Below are 22249 nucleotides of genomic sequence, written 5' to 3'. Positions count from 1 at the left end.
TGAGGCCAGCCTGTATATCATAGCAAGACTGCATCCTACAAATAATGGGGTGGAAAGCCAGTATATTAATTGCTTTATGGTATGAGATCCTTATGCATTTTATGTGCAGTATTATGTGAGCATCATAAAGGATTTAGAGTGCTTTATGTATGTTTTGAGATTACTTCTAACCCAAATGAATCTTTGGTTTTCATGTAATTTGACTTTAATTACATTAGGAGTTTAAACATTTTAAACACCAGGAGCAGGTTCTCATGTTGAAAGTCTCAAAATGTGATACAGGTTATAAAAGAAGTTATGTAGATTAAGTGGGTCGTGTGTGACTCCCCACAGTGCAAGATTGTAAGCTCATGCTCTGGCTAGGGGAACACTGGTCCACTACATGTGTAGCTTGAGCAACTGTCTCTACAGGCCAGACACCATGCCAGGAACTACAGCTCAAGAGTGAGTGAACTGTGGTCCCACTTTTAGGGAAACAGGTGAAGATTGGCATGTAAATGATACACCTGGGGCCTCTATGTAAGCCTGTGCAAGGCTGAAGACATTCAGAGCACTGGGGAAAGCCCATTGCCTGGACTGGGTGAGTCAGCAAAGCCTGACTAGAGTTTTGAAAAGTAGTAATTCAGTGTGTGTAAAGTTCTGCAGGGCATGAGGACCTATTGTACCAACCAGTGGACATAAGAGAAAACTATACTAGTTTGATTATCTGCAACCAATTGGTTCGAACAAAGAAAATATCTGAAAGAACCATGGCTATAATGGTGTCAGGTACTTTTATTCCTGAGAACTTAACTATTTCAGAATAAAGCCCAGAGGATCCATTGAATTCTTTAGTAGAGGAACAATCTCTTCAAATGGTGATATTAGCTGCTGGTAGGGCTCAGATGTACTCAGTGCTATTAGGCCACTTGCGCAATTTCCCAGGTTTTACTCATTTTATGCGTACAGATGCAGATGCATACAGCTTGGTATCAGATATCCTATAAGGAAATCCAGGCCAACTTAAATGAGGCATTGAGGAGAGTTGGGTGAAGGGACTGTTTATGAAGTAGAGAGCAAAGTTAAGAATTTCAAAACCCTGCTAGTAATAGCATTATTTCTGCCCTTCAGTGTAAAGAACTAAATTGTTTCTGGAACCTCCTGAGCACTAACTGGGCCTTCCAGGAGAGGACTGAGTTATTGCCAAGTCCTTTCCAGCTGTGACAAACACACTGACCTCACTTTTTTCCTTCCCTCTGATTTTGGCCTGTATGCCTTTCTCGGCCAAACCTATCTTGAGGCTAAAGACTCTATAATTATCCAGAGACTTATTAAGGTCTCTATTTAGGCACAGGAGAGCCTAAAATAAAGTGAAAAAGAGTCCAGACAGCATCAGGAGGGGCAAACAGATTATCCAGCAGAATTGCTTTGTGCATGCATTTGACAGTCAATGCAGTGGAAACTCTTCTGCTCTAGATCACACAGTATGTAAGTGGAGGTCCTTCCTGACTTGATGCACATGTGTGAAACTGTCTCTTCATCACAGGAACAGGAAGGACCAATGTTGCAGCTAAAGGCCGACTAGTTCTCTCTAAAGAGACCCCCCCCCAAGAGTAAGGGCCAGTAAAGAAGGAAGAGAATGGATTAGAGATGTCCATGGAAGAAGTTTGGACAGAACTTTAGACCTCGGTTTCCTTCCTGTTTAAAAATGAAGACACAGGGCTGGGAAGGTAGCTCAGTGATAGAGCGCTTGCCTTGCATGCATGAGGCCCTGGGTTCAATTCCTCAGCACCACATAAGCAAAACAAAGAGAAAAAAGCCGGAAGTGGCGCTGTGGCTCAAGTGGTAGAGCGCTAGCATTGAGCTGAAGAGCTGAGGGACAGCGCCCAGGCCCAGAGTTCAGGCCCCCACTACCGGACCCCCCCCCAAAAAAAAAGAAAAAAAATGAAGACACAGTATATCTTAGATCCTTTTCAGCTTGGGAACTGTAATGGTTCTTCTCTGTACTGAGTGTGATATCCATTTCATGGAATTCAAAATTGCTCAATTTTGGAGATTTGAAATTATGACATATATTTACTATATATTAGCAATGTCCAACTCCAGTTTCAGAATAGCAAGCATTTCCATCTGTTGTCACAAGCTGTGTTTAAGATTATGAAAGATAATGCATTCTTCTTAACAGATATTTCCCTCTAATTTTACTGTTTGAAATCTAAACAGAATAGTGTTGACACCTCAAAGTAAACTTGACTTCTCAACTGTAACCCCTCTGTAGAATATCTTTACAATAAAAAAATAATAAAAAAGTATGACAAGAGAAAAGACAAACATAGCATAGCTGAAAATAAGTGAGGCAAGTTGGATAATGACTATAATAGGTATTAGAATAATTCAGTGTGACCCAGATTTTTAATTAAAATTTGCTTAAAATTACTTCATTGATTTTCATAATGTAGATGGACATTTACTGTTATAAAAATGTAAAAATCTCTTGAGTTCAAGTTTGAAAGGCTATAGTATCCTATTTTCATCTCATGGAATATGTAAAAAATTTACTTTAGTCATGGTACTTTTTTCTGTGTGTACACATATATATAAATACAAAAATTATGTATATATACACATAAATTATCTTTAAGTTGTAGCACAAAGGTCTTGCTATTTAACAATATAGTTTATGAATACAATATATCTTAATCCTTGTCACCCTTTCAAACCTTCAGACTCATTCCTCCCCACCCAGCCCTTTCTTCACTCTTCTTAATTTTATAGAATATACATTGGATTTTTGACTGCATTCTCCTCCTCTGCTCCTTTTCTCTCAGTGTTTTTTATTACATGTCCTTTTGGTTGGCTTTTTACCACATCTGGCTTGAGGTTTTTGTGGGGGGAAATGGTTTCTTGGAGTTCTATAAGATAATAAGCCCTTCTCCCTCCCCTCCCAATGATTTATAGGTCCAAGGACAAGACTGGGAAACAGGTATAGAAATGGCTCTAACTGAAAGTCAATGACATTGACAAAGTATCAAGCTCAAAAAATTATCTGTCCTGTGAAAAGTCTCCAAAGCAGTCAACGACACTCTTGTATTGTATATTTTAGTTGACTACTGCAAATCCATCTGGCTTTTGCTGTTATTAATTCCACTTCATTAGAAAAGAACAAATTTCCAGTTCCTTCTCAATTCCTTTAGAGCAAATTAATGGGAATTATCATTTCTGATATCTTAATCTAAATTCATAATTTTCTTAGCAGACTTAGATTACCATGTTCCAATCAATTTTCCCACCTTTATAAAGAAAAGGATGAATTAGAACCTGAAGCAATAAATACATGTACATGGAATACAAAATGTCTATTGAGCTAGGCTCCAGTGGCTCATGCCTGTAATCCTAGCTAATCAGGAGGCTGAGATCTGAGGGTCACGGTTTGAAGCCAGTCCAGGCAGGAAATTCTGTGAGACTCTTACCTCCAATTAACCTACTCAAAAAAACCAGAAGTAGTGCTGTGGCTCAGGTGGTAGAGCTCTTGTTTTGAACAAAAGAAGCTCAGGGACAGCACCTAGGCCCAGAGTTCAAGCCCCAGGACCAGCCCAAAAACAAACAAAAACAATCTATTGACAGACAAAACCAGCAACTTTGAGGATTTCAAATGGTTTTTTTCCCCCAGACTCTTAAGTCATGTTATATGTGTTGATTTGGGCTGAGGTTGTCCTGAGCACTAGAAGGACATTTTAGTGCCTGTGGGGATGTTACTAGAGCAGATCTCTGAAGCCCAAGGACAAGTGTGAGCTAGAGGTAAAATTTTGGAAGTAATCATTTATAGAAGGTAGTTGAAACATAACATTAGCCATCATGACTTACAGTGTGAATGCATTTGAGAAAGCATTCTGTATACTAATCGCTTTTCATCCTGGTGACCAAATACCTTAGAAAAACAAGGTTTCAGCCCCTCATCGCTCAGCTCCATTGTCACAGGTTGTAGCAAGGCAGAACATCTTGGCAGGGAGCATGTGGTAGAGCAAAACTGCTCGTCTCATGACAGTTAGAGAGGAAGTGTCCAGTTAGGGCCTCAGTGACCAGCTTCTGCCAAAGAAGTATCACCTCCCAAGTTTCCAGCATCTCTCAACAGTGCTTTTCCATCTAAAATAAGTGCATTAATCCATTGATTTAGCCCTCATGATCCAATCACTTCTTAAAAACCCTACTCTGAACACTGAATTAAAGACCAATTAATCAACAAATGACACTCTAGGGAACATCTGCCTATTTGCAAATGGTCACATACTGAATTTGAGTATATAGCCTTATACAAAACTAGTATGGAAAAAAAATAGAGAAAGATCCCAGGAAGAGACCAAGTCCTGGTTAACTGTTCTGTGGCCTAGAACTAAAGAATGGAAATGTAAACATTGGGGAGTCTACTGAGACCATCAGGGTCTAAGCCAGCAGAGAGAATGAGTAAGAAAAAAAAAGCCTGATGAGTTTTCATTGCTTAATACTGAAGGGCTGACCTGCTTAAACAAATGCTGGGAGCCCTGTTTTGTGGGATTTGTTCTCTGTTCTACTGGAGGATAGAAAGGCTCAAGATAGCAGCAGATGTTATGTCTGTCAGTTAGCCATTTTATAGAGGTATGAAAAGGAACTTTTTTGTTGGGAAGTTGTTAGCTATAAAGCTTCTTAAATCCTCTGGAAGTCTAATATTCTGCTATATTAGAATCAGAACAGCCCAGTTTTTAATCACTGGCTGTAAATCTTGAATAGAATGGTTTTCTCTTCTACTCTAAGATCTTTCACTGGTTAGAAATGGCCACACTTTAAGGCTGATACTCTGAATTGTTATGCAAGGCATTTTAAGTGCCTGAAAGAACTTGTAAACCTTCAGCCAAAGCAGCAGCATGTAAATAATGTGCACTCATCTGGTTAGCATCTCACTTTGCCTTTTGACTTTTAATTCAATCTAAACATTAATATAAGAAGTTTTGATACTAACCCATGAACTTCATCCTTTTTAAAAGGTAGTGTAGTTCTCTTCCTGTCGTGTAACCATAGCAACTGACAAGGAACAGAGAAAGAAAGCTTTCACACATGCTGTGCTAATTAATCCTATCCTACAGTTTTCCTTCAGCTGGAAGATGCAGTTTAATAAATTTTGCATGAGTAAGCGTGTTTGATTCATGAACTGTATAAATACATAGCATCATCTTTACTAAAACTATTTAGAAAATGTAGTTATATAATCATACTTCAAGAGTTCTGTCTTCCTTTCTTTCTCTTTTATATTTGAACCATTGTTTTAAGAACTTGCTTCTCTGAACATTTTAGAATTTATCTTAACTGGAGAGAAACCTCATATTTAAGGTGAAAAACCTCTTGTTCATACAAGACTCTTTTAACAACATACTGTGTCAGTTGGTTATATTAAAATGAGATTATAAGAGAGCTTTTTTTAAAGCAATACAGAAAATTGTATCTTAAAAACATAATATTCTTGATTCTTATGAATACAAACCAACTTAAGAAATTTTGAAAGGTTTTATGTTTAAAATATACACCCTTCTGACTGTTGTTTTAGGAAGTTGTGTGGCCCCTCTGAATGAAGTTGGGACATTCTTTAACCTAAATATATAGAAAAAAGAAAATAATATAAATTAAGAAAATTATTTTATTTATATGTTCCATATATATTCCAACTACATATAGTTTGATTGGAAGCCACACATAATATTTTGATTTATGCTATATCTTTGAGTTATACTATATATTTGAATTTTGTTTTGTCCTTATAACTACGAATATTACATTCTTAAGTAAGTAGCTTAGTCAGCTGAGCTGTCAAAACAAACTTTTATTCTCCTATCTCTCTAGCATCACCTAACATCTGACAGTAGGACCTTGGAATACCAAGGGAATTCAGTCTGTGAATTCTTTTTCATCTGACTTGACAAATAAACCATGCCATGAGTCAGATCCTATTTCAGGACTTTTGTTAGCTCTTTGGTCTCTGATGGAAACATTGTCTTTGAGGAACCAGATGTGATCTGACTATTAGATTTTGGAAACACTTTCTCATCCAGATTGTCCTTTTTTTTTTTTTTTAGTTTGCCTGAATTCATTAGGATGAAAGCCTGTGGAGAAAAATAAATAAGAGGTTATGGAAATCTGTTGTTAAAAATACTTATTTATATGCAGAAAAATTGAACACCATGAATGTGTATGTTTGTATGTAATCTGTACATTTTAATATGGATTATTTATAAACATGAAGAATCTTACAATATGCCATTGTGTATTGTAAAACTTCATTACAGGAAAAAATTATGACTGCCACCATAGTTGAATTTATTAGACTTCTTTGTCTTGCCAGCTGTCCTATTAATTTTAAAATCTGTATATAATTCTGAAACTAGAATGCTATACTCATAAAATAGGTCTAAGTCATGGTCCTGAATGCTACATAAACAGTTTTAATAGTCTAAACATAGGAAAATCTATACACTACAGTATGTTGACTATTGAGGTATTTTATGTGCTTTAGGTATCATTGTGATGCACACTTTTTACTTGTTTATCAGCAGCTTTCAATTATTGTCAAAGAAAATACTTGAGGTAATTTACCTAAAGGAAGGAAAGAAAGGTTTGTTTCAGTTCATGGTTTCAAAAGTTTCAGTCTGTGTTTGGCTCACCTGCAGAGAGGCAGGCAGAGCTTCATGTCAGGGAGCATGTTTAGAGCAAAGTTACTCAACTCATAAATAAAGAGAAAGGGACCAGCATCCTACTATCTCCTTTAAGAGAATGTCCCCAGGAGCCAACTTCTTCCCACTAGATCCTTCTTCCCAAAGGTTCTGCCACCTCAGGTTGGAACCTCAGGTTGGTGATCGAGATTTTTAACATGTAGGCCATTGGGGGACACTCCAGCTTCATACTGTAGTACTTTACATTAATGAGCACAGCCAGGTGCATAACTATTACAGCTATTGTTTTCCTTCACTGTCACTTAAAATGTTTTGTCACTTAAAAATGTTATTTGTTCATTGCACAAATCTTGGGAGATGACTCAGAATAACTTACTAACTTAAAAAAATGGTAATCTTATGTTTTAGAAGTAAACCCCTGGAGATATTTGCATATTTTTCTGCCAATCTTTTCAAGTATTTATGGTTATTAGGTCAAATTGCAGATGCTTATGCTTGTATTTTTGTGATGGTTTTCTCCATGTTAAAGTTTATTAGACCAAGACATTTTAATTTATTATATTCTGTGTCATTTTCTGATTTACCAGATTTGACTATTCTTTTTTATAATTACTTTGTTGGTTTTCAAATAAGATCCCAAATACACAATTTTTAGTGTTAGACAAAACACAGAAAACACACGTTTTGTGGGCAGTGCCTTTAGAAAAGTGTTGCAGATGCATATTACAGATTATAAAAACTGGTGGTACTGAGAAGTCTTACAATTGAATGACTGTTTATCTTTCCAAATCCATATTTTCTCAAAAGTGTTTGACAAGGAACTCTTTCTGGTATGACTTACAAACTTGTAAGCTATTTGAACTAGAATTCTATGAAACATGACTTGAAAAAATCTGATTGCTAAGCTTTCCAGTTACAGCTAACACTTTTTAAGATATTGTTTTCTTTGCTGATATGCTGTTAGATTCATGACAGCTGTGCTGTATTTGCAAACATAAGTTAGTGGTTATTAACTTATGTCTAAAGCATAGAGACCACAATATGTTCTCTTCAACCTTTGTGTGAGCTTTGACATTGAGTTCATGATTCAAATTACAGTAGTGAGATTGACCTTTTAAGATAGACAACATTCAAATATAAAATCCTTGTTCTGTTATTGTCCTTTTAACTTCCGTATGTTTCATGTAACCCACAGGTCTTGCGAGAGCGAAATCTGTCCCTAGTCACACATACTCCAATGAAGTGGTTACCTTGTGGTACAGACCTCCAGATGTCCTACTGGGCTCCACAGAATATTCTACCTGCCTTGACATGTGGTAAGGAGTTAATGCTTTATGCTAGCTAATCTATGTGCAGTGTTTGGTCTGGGTCAAGTCTAGACAAACATCCTAACAGCTTAGATGAAGATTGATGATGCAGGAGTGGTGCCTGCGTGTGGCCATTCCACAGGATTTTTATAACATGATTGGGAATGTTCCCTAATCAGTCTGCCTGCAGATGGTGTCAGGTACTGGCTCTTGATGGACAAAGGCAGAAACATTTTTCTAACTGTCAGTACTGTGATTTTCTCCCCCTAAGGGTCTTAATTTGTAATTTTATAAAAAGGAAGTGTGTAGCTGCAAGTAACAATATAGTTGGAAGTAGCAGGGGATATGTTTAAAGTCACAGCAAAGTTCAGGAAATACTTAACATTGGGTTGTAAATGTTAGGCAATAAATTGACTAATAATATACCCCTGAAAACTGTTGATATACATTATTCAAAGTGGAATGAAATGGTTATTTTAAAAAATATTATAGATTTAATTTTAGGAGAGTCTCAGTTTCAGGCAGTGGTTCAACAGAGATTAGAAATACATTTTATGTGGCTCAGTAACTGGTAAGAAAAGTTTATTATTATTAATCATAGGCTACTCGGAGTTCTCAACTAAGTGTGACTTAGATAATAATAATTATATAAGGAAATTATCTTATTTTTAGCACTCAGGACAAGCTCACTCATCGCTACCAAGCATGTCTTTTCTTGATTAAAAAAAAGTTTCCTTGTGGACTCATTATAATATTCAATGTAAAACTGTTCACACAGTACATGGCTATTTTATCCCCAGAAATTTTCTTCCTTTAATAATTATGTCTCTGTCTTACAGAATTACTATGCAGTTTTCTAGTGTTTATGACCTCAGTGAAACTTCAACAACATGTCTTATTTATCTTACTGTTATATATGTTCTTCAGTCCTCTGCTCCAGGGATCTTGGCTTTTAGGAAATTAGGCAATGCTAAGGTCTGGCTCCTGTTCTGTTTGATAAAAAAAATATGGTAAAAAATAACTAAGTTACTTGAAATGCAAGACACACAGGAGACTTTCCCAATTTAGGTTTCTAGATAGGGGACTTGAAGACCTGTAAAGCCACTGAAAATACACGTAACACTTGATGTTTAAGTGACAATTTTTGTAAAGTATAAATATATAGCTTTTAGTAATATTATAAAAGAATTAAAGCCCTAAGACTGCCATTTTAAATTTTGGAATGTCATAATAAACCTAAAATCATTTTAGTAATATTCTAAGATGCAGAGACTAAAGATAACCAGCTATTGATGAGTGATTAAACTAGTCTATTTTTCTCCATCACACTTCCTTGCTTTGTTTTTTTAAAGTTATTTATTCAGTGAAAAATATTCCTCAAGGATAATTATGTCCTGGGGCAAGACAGACATTTAGACCATTAGTTATAGTAGAGGAAAGGATTAGAAATAAAGGCCTGTGAATCCATTTGGGTATCAGTTACTAAATCTCTCATTTCCTTCTTTCTTTCTTTCCTTTGTTGAGAGTTGGCTATACAAATAATCATTACTTAATATTTTTGAGTCATGAAGAATTGTTTTTCTCTATTTTTGAATGTGGAAATTCTAGGTTGTCTCTCATTGAGTTCAGTTAAGGACTTGTCTAATAAAACATATCTGAGGAACATTTGTGGCCTAAACTTGTTTTGCCTTAGTTTCTTGGCAGTTCAGCTAGGATTGTATCCTTATAATCATCAGAAGCTGTTTTTAATACATTAGTGACTAATTTTTCCAAAACTTATAAGAGTGTTTCTAAAATATAAAATCTACAGGAACCTGACTTGCTCAGATGTTTGTTTCTAATGTATAATATTTGTTTTCCAGTCTGTGTTCCTCCCCCAACCTTTTCTCATGGAAAGATCTGTGTGTGTGTGTGTGTTTGTGTGTGTGTTCATTTTCTTAAGAAAGATGACTTGGGCTCTTTTTGCCAATTTACTTTGAACAGAAGCATAATGGAAGTATAAGAAGACTATTATTTAAGAAGAAGGAAAGAAAACTGGTAGAAATAGTAAGCCCCAAATGCCCCTTTGTCCACATTCAAGATTATTTGATGCCAAAAAAATAGCAAATGTGTTAGGCTTGAGCAGCTTCCTATGCTTATTTTTCACTCCATTTCTAAGCCCTAAAACCTGAGTTATATCTGGGTGATGCCTGTCATTCTGAATCTGATTACATTCCCAGACATTTTCTAAAAGCCATTTTGTAGTTTTGCTACAAGTCAGGTAAAATATATGGGTTTTTCCAGTTAGAGAGAAGTTCACAGGGCACTTATTTTTGCATAATCAATGACATCCATGCTGGGTGTTCAGACACCTAGAAATGGGATTATAATTGAGTCATGGCTCAGCTGCACCAAAGAAAAGTACAAATATTAACTTACGGACAATAGCAGGGAGGCAGGTGGCAATAATTTTAGGCAATTTTTGCAGTTCATTTACCATTCTGGGGCAGGAGAGTAGTAACTAAAAACTAGTGATCCCTACACAGCACTACATTTTCTAGGTTTCTGTTTAGCCACAGGCAATAAAAATATTAATGAAGACACATATGCAGTAACATTGTCAGTAAGTGATAGAAGTCAGAGCAGGCCTTGTTATGAGCTTCTTCCCTAGTCCACAAGCATTATGGAAATGTGTGGAGACACTATGTGATTGAGAACTCATCAGGGAAGGTAGTTTTTGATACGTTTGTCTGGAGAAGACCTGAGCAGTGTACCTCTGAAAGTCAAGAGCATAGGAAGCTATTTCTTAGGTTGTAAACTGCAAAGGCTCGCAGGGCTCTGAAACCCCTATAAGAGAAACAGTTTGTGTGTATAGCTTTTCCTTTGCCCATAGAGTTATGCTGTGGCTGTTTAGGTAGGTCATTGCTGTAAATAAACTTTTAATTCCTTTATAGATTCTCAGAAATATGTTTAGAGCTGCATTTGTTTTCTAAAGCAGACCACTGTTTGGGATGATTTTAAGGATTATTATATCAGGTAGCTCAATTATTTGTAGGTCTCAAATGACTGTCTCTTCAGCATTACAGTGCCTTTGTAGGGTTGGAGGGTATCAGCTACATTTCTTCCCAACACAGTATGCAAAGAATGATAGCATGTCAGTTTCTTCCTTTCATCATCTTTTAAAAAGCTAATTAACATATTAACTATGCTTGTCAAAATGTGAGGCAAATCATTTATAAATAAGCCTGTCAAATGTAATGAGATTGCATATTAAATCACCCGTTTCTCTATTACATCTCTGATTTAAGATTAAAATTAATTTATTTAACATTATAGCAGCTGGGTGGTTAAGAAAAATTTCCATACCAGCCTAATATATAGGAGAAAGTCTGAATTGAAATGGATTTTGCATATACCAGAAAAGAAATTGCCTGTTTATTATTATAAAACCATTTACTATTGCTTTCTATTAAATAAGCCTAATCACCATACATATTGGCAATGTACAAAATTCTGCCATCATCTTTAATGATTTCTTTTGAGAGAAGAAGATCTATGGAATAAACTAAATTTTCTAGGATTCAGATTTATTTACCATGGTTTTAAAAAAGAATCATGAGTAAACCTTGCTACAATCTCCAACCTGAAAATTATTTGTTCTACATGAGGTTCTGTGGTTTAATTTGAAACTTTAGTTATAATAACAGTATAAAAATAGATGCTTTATTGAACATAAACTGTATTCTAGATTCTGCATTTTAATTACTTTCCCATTGTACCATAATGCATTGAAATAATATAAAACCCAGAGAGGCTCAGTAGTAGTATAGTTAAGAATAGTTAACTGCAGCCAACATTCAGACTCAAGGCCAACCCACTCAAAGCCTTCTCTCTTTACAACACACTATTTTACCTTAAGATGATTTATAATAAATTGGTCTTATTTTACTACTAAAGAAACTATAAAATACAAATGCAATAAAGTTTCCATTTTTTTAACAGAGTATATTCTGTGTTGTGTTAGGTCCTTTACGTAGTTCAAATCTTTTGGATGGTTTTCATACTTGTCAATGGCTTTTTTACTTTCTCCCCTGACAGCACATTTTAATAGATTGTACTATATAACTTTATTCAAAGAATTCTTGAAATAAACTGAAACATGAATCACTGAACTGAATTTATTTTCATAGTACCACTATCTGTGGTGGCACATATATTTCCAAAAACAAGTCATTATTTACCACTACTGCCAAAATGAATAACCCCATTTTTAAAAGAATGTTAATAAGAATGAGAATTCAAGTTTCTAAGCTCTATAAAGTCATCTCTCTGTCAATATTGTGTGCACAGTTCTAATCAATCAGGACATAAGACCAAAGAGGACATGAATCAGTCATTGTCAAATGTAATAACTCTTTAAGAACTCTTAAGAATTGCTCAAATAATGCTTGATGGAAATGACTTTCAGTAGAATGCTACAAAGGAACTGGTAAACATCAGAGGGCATCTAAGTATTTAAAGCTGAGTTTCCAATAACAAACACGGTTTCTGAGCCCATTCTTGCTACTGAAGATTTAAATTTAAGATTAATGTAGAGTTTAGCATCATACTCTGACACCTTTAAGAGTAAGAATTTTGTAAGACTAATACACATAAGAAAATGGAGTAAGTGTATGTATGAGGTGTTGCATTTCTTGTAAGAAAGATGTTTCATGTAACAAAAGAAACAATTTGCTAAATCCATGGGTCAGAAGAGATTTGGTGCATTGGGGTGTTTAGTTCACATCTATGGACTATTGAATACAAACTTAAAATATTTGCATAATACCTTAGGTTACATTTTTCTATGACTTATCTCTGTAAGTACAGTTTTATGACAGTATATTATTATGGCATTTTAGAGTTGCTACCATTTAGTGATACCTTTGGAAGGAGCAAAGGAGACAGTTCATTTCTCTGTCATACATGTACTATACTTATAATTTTTACATCTCATTCTTAATTTATGTGTGTATTTGCAAAAGAAGGGATGTGTATTTTTATTTTCAATCAATATATTTGGGCTATAGCTGGTGATAAATTATAATATATGTAATGTGGCTTTGTATATTGTCTTCCTTACTAAATAAAATTTCTCTTGTTTTTTAAAATGAATATTGGCAAATTAGCTGACTGCCCAAAACTGGTTTGGATACTATCTTAATAGCCAATCACAGTGACTGACTGTCATGTCATTATTGTAACCTTTTGTATACTCATCTGTCTCCTTGATTAGTGAGAATAACAAGAGTAAAAAAATCCAACCAATACTGAGAATAGTGTTCTTCTTAGCTCTCTGTATGTCATTTAACCAAGGCAAATATAGTGTTTCTATTAGAGTATAGTATCTAAGAGTCGTATGGAATATATAAAAGAAAAAGAAGATGCTGGATTTGGTTTTAGGGAGACTGCATAATAAGGTGTTATGATAGATGAAGATTTACCTTTCCTTTATCATCCTTGTCCCATTCCACTTTCACTTCATTCCCTCAATGTGAAATGTACATCACATTTTTAAACATGACTTATTTGTAGTAAGTCACGTATTGTTCATGATTATATCATTCCTTTCATACATCTTGCTTTCCTTGTACTTAATAATGGTCTATAACATTATTAGTGTGTTGTTGTCATTGTTACTGTTATTTATTTGTAAAATATCTGTCCAGTAGCTATAAAAACATGTTTTTAAATACTCATCCAAAACTCTTACCTGTATTGTTTAATTTTTTGTTTCTTTTTAAGTTTATACATTTTTATAGAATACACTGTGCATTTATGCAATACATTTATGCAATGTGTATTAATCATATTAGGGTAATACACATTTTGATCTCTTCAATCATCATTTTTATGTGTTGATAATTTTGTACCCTTCTTGTTATTTTGAAACACATCATAGTTTGTTCTGTGTGATACTTACCCCACTCTGTAAAAAAACAAAATAGAAAAAGGAGTACCTGTTTGGTGGCCTATACTGAATTTCTTCGTCTAGTCTTCCTCATTTTCCCTTCCCATTTCCAGTGAGCACTATCTATTTCATTCAACTACCATTTAATTTTCTTTTTTCTTAATATATATTTTTTATTATAGCGATACTGTACAGAGAGGTTAGAGTTTATATGATCAAGGTAATGAGTTCATTTCCTGTCAAGCATTGACCCTCTTTTATTTTTCCCCTACCGTCCCTTTCCTCCCCAACTCCTCCTTCCCTGATCCCCCCCAAAAAAGTTGTAAATTTAATTTTCAACATAGTGTCTTGTACATCTCATTGTTACAATGGGTCATCCTGTATCCTTATTTCAGCATTTTGTTATTTCTCTTCCCCTCCCCAAATTAGAAAAATGTATATACAAGATGTAGGACACTGGAATCAAATACAGTGCCAACAGACGTTGTACCATGGAGTAAGAACATAGAAAGAAACAAAAAACATCACATAGTACATTATAAGTACATTAAAAAGAACAGCAACAAAGATAAAACCTCTTGTGTCCCTATCTTGGGGTTCATTTCACTTAGCATCTTGTTATATGGTCATATGTACATAGCTTTTGACCTCTTCTGCTTGCCCTAGATATATACTAGCTATTGCAGATAAGAGAAACCATGGGACCTATGTTTCTTTGAGTCTGACTTACTTCATTTAATACAATTTTTTCCATTTAATTTTCTGGACATCTCTCTCTCTTTTTTTCTTGACACTTTCTTTTCCCAGAACTCTGATTTCTTGCTTTAGAATATCTTCTTCTTGAATATCTGCCATCCTAGAATGCTCCCTACTACATTGTTGGAGTTTCTTTCTAGTTCTTTTCTGTCTTCTGTGCTGTTTCATTTCCTCAGTCCTGATGACTAGATACTGTTTTGTCTGCTGGCTTCCAGTTCAGGCAAAGAGCAAAAGAAGAACTAGATTAGATATTTTTCCCTAATTATTCCTTACTTTATGACTGATTTCTGAAAAGGGTTGGCTGTACTTGCTGTTCATGGAGCTCCTCTTGCATTATTCTAACTGTCACTGGACTCTAAAAACTTGCAACTGTTCATTACTAGGGATCTTAGAACCTTTTAGTTACCTCTTGCTAGCTTCTGGGAATTTCAATATGATCTTATTTTGATATGACCTCTTAGTAGTCACTTCTCGAATGTGTTCTTTCTTCATCTAGAGCTTTGCGGATTGCAGATTTCTATATTCTGTATTTCATGACTTCCTTTTTAGGCTTCTAAAGAAAAGATGCATTTGGACATTTGAAAATAAGTCTGGTTTTCCTCCGCATTTTCAGTATTTTTTTACTTCTGTAGAGCTTCTGGTATTACTGCTAAGAAGACATTCTATTCTGATTCTTAGTCATTTTTATGCCCCTCAGATATTTCCCCTAGAGAGTATTGGGTTCTTCTCGATCCATCATACTCTTCAATTTCATGATAAATACTTTTTCTATTGCTAATGAGTAGTATCTCTTCAATATAAAGACTCTTCTGCTTAAGTTATTTTTAAAAACTTGTATTTTCCAGAAAATTTATACTCATTTAATATAGGAGCTCCTAACTTTATCCTGTATTTAAAATGAGCCTTTTCCCTTATTTTACAACTGGCTATCTTCCTAGTCTTCCATTTCCCAATCGTCCTAGTATATGTCTAGGACAAGCAGAAAAGATCAAAAGCTATGTACATGTGACCATATAAGATAATGTCAGCGAAATGAACCCCAAGATAGGGACATGAGGTTTTATCTTTCTTGCTGTTGTTTTTAATGTATTTGTAATATACTATGTGATTTTTTTTGTTTCTTTTGTATGTACAATCCCTGTTTTTACTGTATTTGATTCCAGTTCCCTGCATCTTGTATATACATTTTTCTAATTTCAGGAGGGGAAGGGAAATAAAATGCTGAAATAAGGATACAGGTTGACCCATTGTAACAATGAGATGTACAAGAAACTATGTTAAAAATGAACTTTACAGGGCTGGGAATATAGCTCAGTGGTAGAGCGCTTGCCTTGCATGCATGAGGCCCTGGGTTTGATTCCTCAGCACCACATAAGCAGAGAAAGCTGGAAGTGGTAGAGCGCTAACCTTGAGCTGAAGAGCTCAGGGACAGCACCCAGGCCCAGAGTTCAGGCCCCATGACTGACAAAACCAAACCAAACCAAACCAAAAAAAGGAACTTTACAACTTCGGGGGGGAGGGAGGAGTTGAGGAGTTGGGGGAATAAAGGGATAGTATGGCAAAAACAAAGGAGGAGGTAACAATGCTTGATAGGAAATGTACTCATTACCTTACTCATGTAACTGTGACCCCTCTGTACAGTATTTTTACAATAAAAATATATACTAAAAGTTGTGTATGTATACTTGTAATTTAAATGTATGTTCATACTTATACACAAACATACACATAATTGCTGCATCTTCCTTTTTCTCTGCTCTGTGTTAGTAACTTTCTTCAAATATAGGGTATTGAGATGTTGTCTATTTACATTTATAAACATGGCACTATAAATCTGTATGTTTATGAGGGACCAATTGACTGGTCAGCTCATTGCATCATGTTCAGGCAAAGAACAGTGAGAGATTCACATATATCAGTGTTGAAAATCTATTCCTGAAAATATCTCAAATGCTTATTCCTGGCAACTGATATCTCAGATCAGCATATAAGAAGGGGGGCTAATAGACCAATTCATGCTTTCCACTGGAGTCCTTTTCTTCATTGTTCGCTCCTACAAAAAACTTTCACTCTTCAGTTTGAAGCCTTTTGGATTATTTTTCATGTGTTTCACTGCTGTTTGTTTGGGGTGAGTTGGGAGATGGAGGAGACCTATGGATTAATTGCTCCTTCATATAAACTCTCCATCCTGCCACCCTATTTCCAGCTGTTAGTTTCATCTTCACAGTCCTTTTTTTTAAGTAAGTTTTTTTTATTGTAAAAATACAGTACAGAAGGGTTACAATTACACGAGCAAGGTAATAAGTATATTTCTTATCAAGCATTGTTGCCTCCTCTCTTGTTTTTCCCCTACCATTCCTGCCCTCCCATCTCCTCGACCAACTACGCTCCTCCCGCCCTCCCCACCAAAGTTGTAAAGTTTGTTTTTCAACATAGCATTTTATACATCTCATTGTTGCAATGGGTCCACCTGTATCCCAATTTAAACAATTTGTTTTTTTCCCTTCCCCTTCCCAAATTATACCAACAGTAAATATAGTGAAAACAAGAGTTATACTGTGGGGGAGGGGACATACAAAGCAACAAAACAGTCACCTTATAAATATGTTAGAAACAATAGCAAGAAAGAAAAAACCACTTGTGTCCTTATCTTGGTGTTCATTTTGCCTAACATCATCTTATATCTGACCTTTTCCGCTTGTCTTAGACATATACTAATAAGGGAAACCATGGGTCCTATGTTTCTTTGGGCCTGGCTTAATTCACTTAATATATATTTTTCCAAGTCTTTCTATTTTCTAACAAGTTAGGATGACTATAATCATGAAATCTAATAACAAAAGATGCTGGACAGAAGGGAACCCTGCTGCATTGTTGGTGGGAGTGTAAACTTGTTCAACCATTTGGAAAGCAGTATGGAGATTCCTCAAAAGACTCTACATAGAGCTCCCCTATGACCCAACAATCCCACTTCTGGGCATTTACCCAAATGTTCACAAACAAGACCACACTAAAGCTACCAGCACAACTATGTTTAGCACAGCATTATTCTAGCTAAGATATGGAACCAACCCAGATGAGATGCCCCTCAGTAGATGAATGGATCAAGAAAATGTGGTATATATACACAATGGAATTCTGTATCTTCACAGTTTTTACCACTCATGCCTCCAAGTCTTTATCCTTTTCTGAGTTAAATCCTCTAACTATAACATCAAGTTATAGTTACCTGTGATCTGCATTAATTTCTATACCTTCATCCACATCTGTTGGAAACAGCTTTTCTCTTATCCACATCTGTTCTAAAAATGTTTTGGGGGGGAGGCTGGGAAGGTGGCTCAGTGGTAGATTGCTTGCCTTGCATGCACGAGGCCCTGGGTTTGATTCCTCAGCACTACATAAGCAGAAAAAGCTGGAAGTGGTGTGTGGCTCAGGTGGTAGAGTGCTAACCTTGAGCTGAAAAGCTCAGGGACAGTTCCCAAGCCCAGAGTTCAGGCTCCATGACTGAAGGAAAAAAGAAATGCTTCTTTTACTGTTGGGTAAAATCTTGTTTCTGGTTTGTGTGTGTGTGTGTGTGTGTTTGGTTGGTCATGGGGAATGAATTCTGGGCTTGGGCGCTGTCCCTCAGCTCTTCAGGTCAAGGCGAGCACTCTACCACTTGAGCCACAGCGCCACTTCCGGTTTTCTAGTGGTTTATTGGTTTATTCTAGTGGTTTATTTATATGGACTTTCCTGCCTGGGCTGGCTTTGAACCGTGATCTTCAGATCTCAGCCTCCTGAGTAGCTAGGATTACAGGTGTGAGCCACCAGTGCCCAGCTAAAATCTTGTTTCTTGATTGATAATTTTGTCTGTTTGGAAAGGAAAACTAAGAGTAGGCACAATGTGTTTTGTGCCCTGTTATTGTTGATAATTTATGATTCATTCTTTGTGATTAATAATTTGATCATTTAAATGATTTTTCCTTTAGATAATTTAAATGATTTTTCCTTTATTGCTAATTTTAAATATATTCACAGCCTCATGGAAACTCGAGTAAAAACTTCATTATAGCCACTATATAAATACTCATCTATTTGTCATATTCAATCCTAACATGTTTAACTTAAAAATTGTCTTAGACTTTTAGTAATTCTCTGAAATCAATTGATAATTTTCTTATACTGTTTTCCTATGGTCACTTTCTACCCCCTGAAATCTGAAGATACTTGGTTATATTTCTCAAGCTCATTGTTTGATAGTGGCACAGATATACAACAACTGAAAAAAACAAACTTACACAAACCACAAAACAATAACTCTAAACTCCCAGACAGCCCCCTTTCCATAGAAATTTCTTTCCCTCCCTCCTCTTTCTTCCCCAAAAGCTTACAGAATGCTCAAGAGTAAAAAGACTGGCCCATGCTCTCAAACAGTATCCAGTAGCTCTAGTCCATTTCACAACTTCAACTTTAGCCAGTGTTCAATGTCCAGTCTATCCTGGCAATAGTCTATGGCAAGTCTTTGACAGTACTTCAAAAATGCCACAGCTTTCACCAAAAGCTGGGCCAAGAGGAGTCACAGTCAAAAGTCTTTGCCTCCTCATTTTCATATCTTACCTAAGATATTAAATGACTGTTATGTATGTTACTGATAAGTGTTTACTAGTTATTCTGACCTGTTGAGCCCATTTCAATATTCCTAACTACTTCCCATCAAAGATTTTCTCTCACTTTGATGACTGGATCTAAATATATCAACTAAACATATTTTAAGGTGAAATTCAATATCATCCTTGTAGGAGAATAATTTATATGGATATTTCAGTTGTGCATTCTCTTCATGTTTATTCAAATATGGTTTTTCAGAAAAATTTAGAATATGTCATTTGCTTTGAACTTTAATATAATTACAAATTTTCTTGTTAATTCACTACTTTATTGCACAAAGATCAATACATTTACAGAGGAAAGTCTTAAAATACTACTTTCTTATTTTGCATAAATTAAAGATGTGCCTTTTCTTCTCCTGTATGGTTTATGCTTATTTTTTGGATGTTCTCTCTTTCTTCAGTGTTGAAATATATGATGTTCAATGCAGTATTTTGCATTGCATATAAATATATAAACACACATGCATAGATGTATTTGTTTAGATTATTCCTCCATGAAAACAATTCTCTGCATTTTTATCTACTGAGACTGATGTTTGGATATTATTACTGGTTTCTGAATATTTCTGAATATTCCCCGTCATCTGTTATAACCTAGGGCTGTTATTTCAAGACTTTCTCTAGAGCCTTCATTATCCATACTTATCTATTTTGAATGTCAAGCATTTTGGGGCATTAACAACATCATACGTTGAAGATGCAGCCCGTGGTGGTAAATCCGGATAGTTTTATTATTCTCTGTGTCCAAATCTCTAATTTTGAATATATGATTGAGTTTTATCTTTATCCCTGCTAGCATTTGAGTCACCTGAAGAGAAAACAAAGTTGCTGTCTAAGTGTCTTCTTTATTCTGACATGCTGACTTGAGAAGCACATGGTTCTGACTAGGGTGTCAGCATGTCATAGGGAAGGGATCTCCAGCCCAGGTGAGAGGTACAGCTTCTGGTACGTTATGCACCAATTTCAAAACATTGTTTTAAGTTTTCTCTCGGGTCCTTCCGTCTCTAAATTTTAGCAGACTATACTGCTGAACCATAGGTTTCCATGGAGATGACTGGAGTTTCTTCTCTTATAAATGAAGTTAGGGTTGAGATGTTTTGGTAGAATTAATGAATTGATTTTTAAAAATGTTTAATTTCATACGGTAGCATAAGTTCTCAATCAGTCATCTTTCTTTAGTGCTATCTCATGTATGAACTCTGCAAACTGGTAGATATAATTTGCTTTTCATTCATTCATTTATTCCTTTTTTAAAGTTATTGAACATTTTATGCCAAGCACTGTGAGGTCCTCAAGATATAAGACTAGACTCCACAAGAAAGACCCCATGCATATGTTGCAGATCAGAGAGAGATAGTGTCAGGATCTGCAACATATTTCCATTTAATAGAATGGAAGCTGTGAAGTAAAAGTGCAGATTTATCCTTGGTGGATGATTAGGAGAGGTGGAGAGCAAAGGGTGCTTCATTCTGGGTAACTAGTCTGACCTGACAGAGCTGTTCTTGGACTTGGAAAGATATCCCTGAGATACGATAACTGATATTGGCAGGTAGGGATAGTGAAAGCAAATAGCATTTGGGAAGCAGGTAGAGAAGAAGAAAGGAAAAGAAGAAAGAGGAAAGTAGGTAGAGATTAGAATGGAGAAGTATTTAGGAATATTTAAGATATGACACCTTCACTTGTGGTACATAGTTAAGGAAAGGTAAGGATTTAATTATTCTTGGGTTTCTGACTCAGGTAATTGGATGGTATAAAAATACAGAGTTTTATTTCTAGTATGCTATTTTTTTATTGTCAAGGTAATGTACTGAGGGGTTACAGTTACAAAAGTAAGGTAATGAATATATTTCCTGTCAAACTTGTTACTCCTTCCTTCATTTTTCTCCCACTTTCCCTCCGCTCCCAGTCCCCCCAAGTTGTACAGATCATTGCCAACATACTGTCCTGTGAATATCGCTGTTGCATTGGCTTATCGCTTGTACATTGTATCACCATTCTATTGGTCCCCTTCCCCTCTCTAACTCAGATAAACATATATACAATACCAGGGTACCAAAATCAAATACAATGACAAGTGAGGATGTACCAGAGGGGAAAAAACATACAAAAGAATCACATAGTACATTAAAAACAACAATGACAAAGAAAACCTCTTGTGTCTATGTCTTGGAGTTGATTTCGCTTACATGGTCATATGTATATAACTATTGAGCTATTCTGCTCATCTGCTAAGATTATCCTAGACGTATACTATTTATTGCAAATAAGGGGACAGAAAAACAATAGCAAATGCTGGTGAGGATTTTGGAAAGGAATCTTCCTGCACTGTTGATGGGAGTATAAACTAGCACAACCACTTTGGAAATCAGTATGGAAGTTCCTTATAAAACTAAAAATACAAGATACTATGTTGAAAACGAATATTAAAACTTTGGGGTGAGGGGAGGGAAGAGGTGGGGAAGGAAGGAATAGTAGGGGAAAAACAAGGGGTAACAATGCTGGATAGGAAATGTACTCATTACCTTACTCATGTAACTGTAACCCCTTTCCACAGTATCTTTACAATAAAAATAAAAAACTGAAAATAACGGCCCCTATTTCTTAGCCATATTAAAAGTGGGTATCTATCAAAAGAAGAGTAAATACACACTAAAGAAAGATATCTGCCTAAAAAAGATACAGATTGTCATCTGATTAGAAAGTACTACTAATAAAATATATACATAGCCGGGCAGTGGTTGTTCATGCCTGTAATCCTAGCTACTCAGAAGGCTGAGATCTGAGGATCATGGTTGCCTAGGACTCCTTGGCTCAGGCCGAAATTTTTTGAATCGTGACTCAGAAACACAACAAATCAAAGAAAGGTTGGACAAATGGGATTGCATAAAGTTGCAGAGCTTCTGCAGGGCAAATGACATAGCTAGCAAGATCAAT

The 22249-nt window shown here is 35.6% G+C and overlaps 1 protein-coding gene across 2 annotated transcripts in view; it reads left to right on the top strand.

The window, feature by feature from the left end:
* Cdk14 (cyclin-dependent kinase 14) overlaps positions 1 to 22249 on the top strand; it is a 413243-nt gene that overhangs the window by 176904 nt on the left and 214090 nt on the right. For both annotated transcript variants that reach the window (XM_013026092.1, XM_013026093.1), the window contains one exon: positions 7870 to 7990. In XM_013026092.1, coding sequence (XP_012881546.1) covers positions 7870 to 7990 — 121 coding nt within the window. The remainder of the gene's footprint in view (positions 1 to 7869; positions 7991 to 22249) is intronic.

The sequence above is a fragment of the Dipodomys ordii genome, unplaced genomic scaffold (genome assembly GCF_000151885.1).
Source record: "Dipodomys ordii isolate 6190 unplaced genomic scaffold, Dord_2.0 Scaffold90, whole genome shotgun sequence".
Lineage (NCBI taxonomy): Eukaryota > Metazoa > Chordata > Mammalia > Rodentia > Heteromyidae > Dipodomys > Dipodomys ordii.
This window is presented reverse-complemented; position numbering and strand designations above follow the sequence as displayed.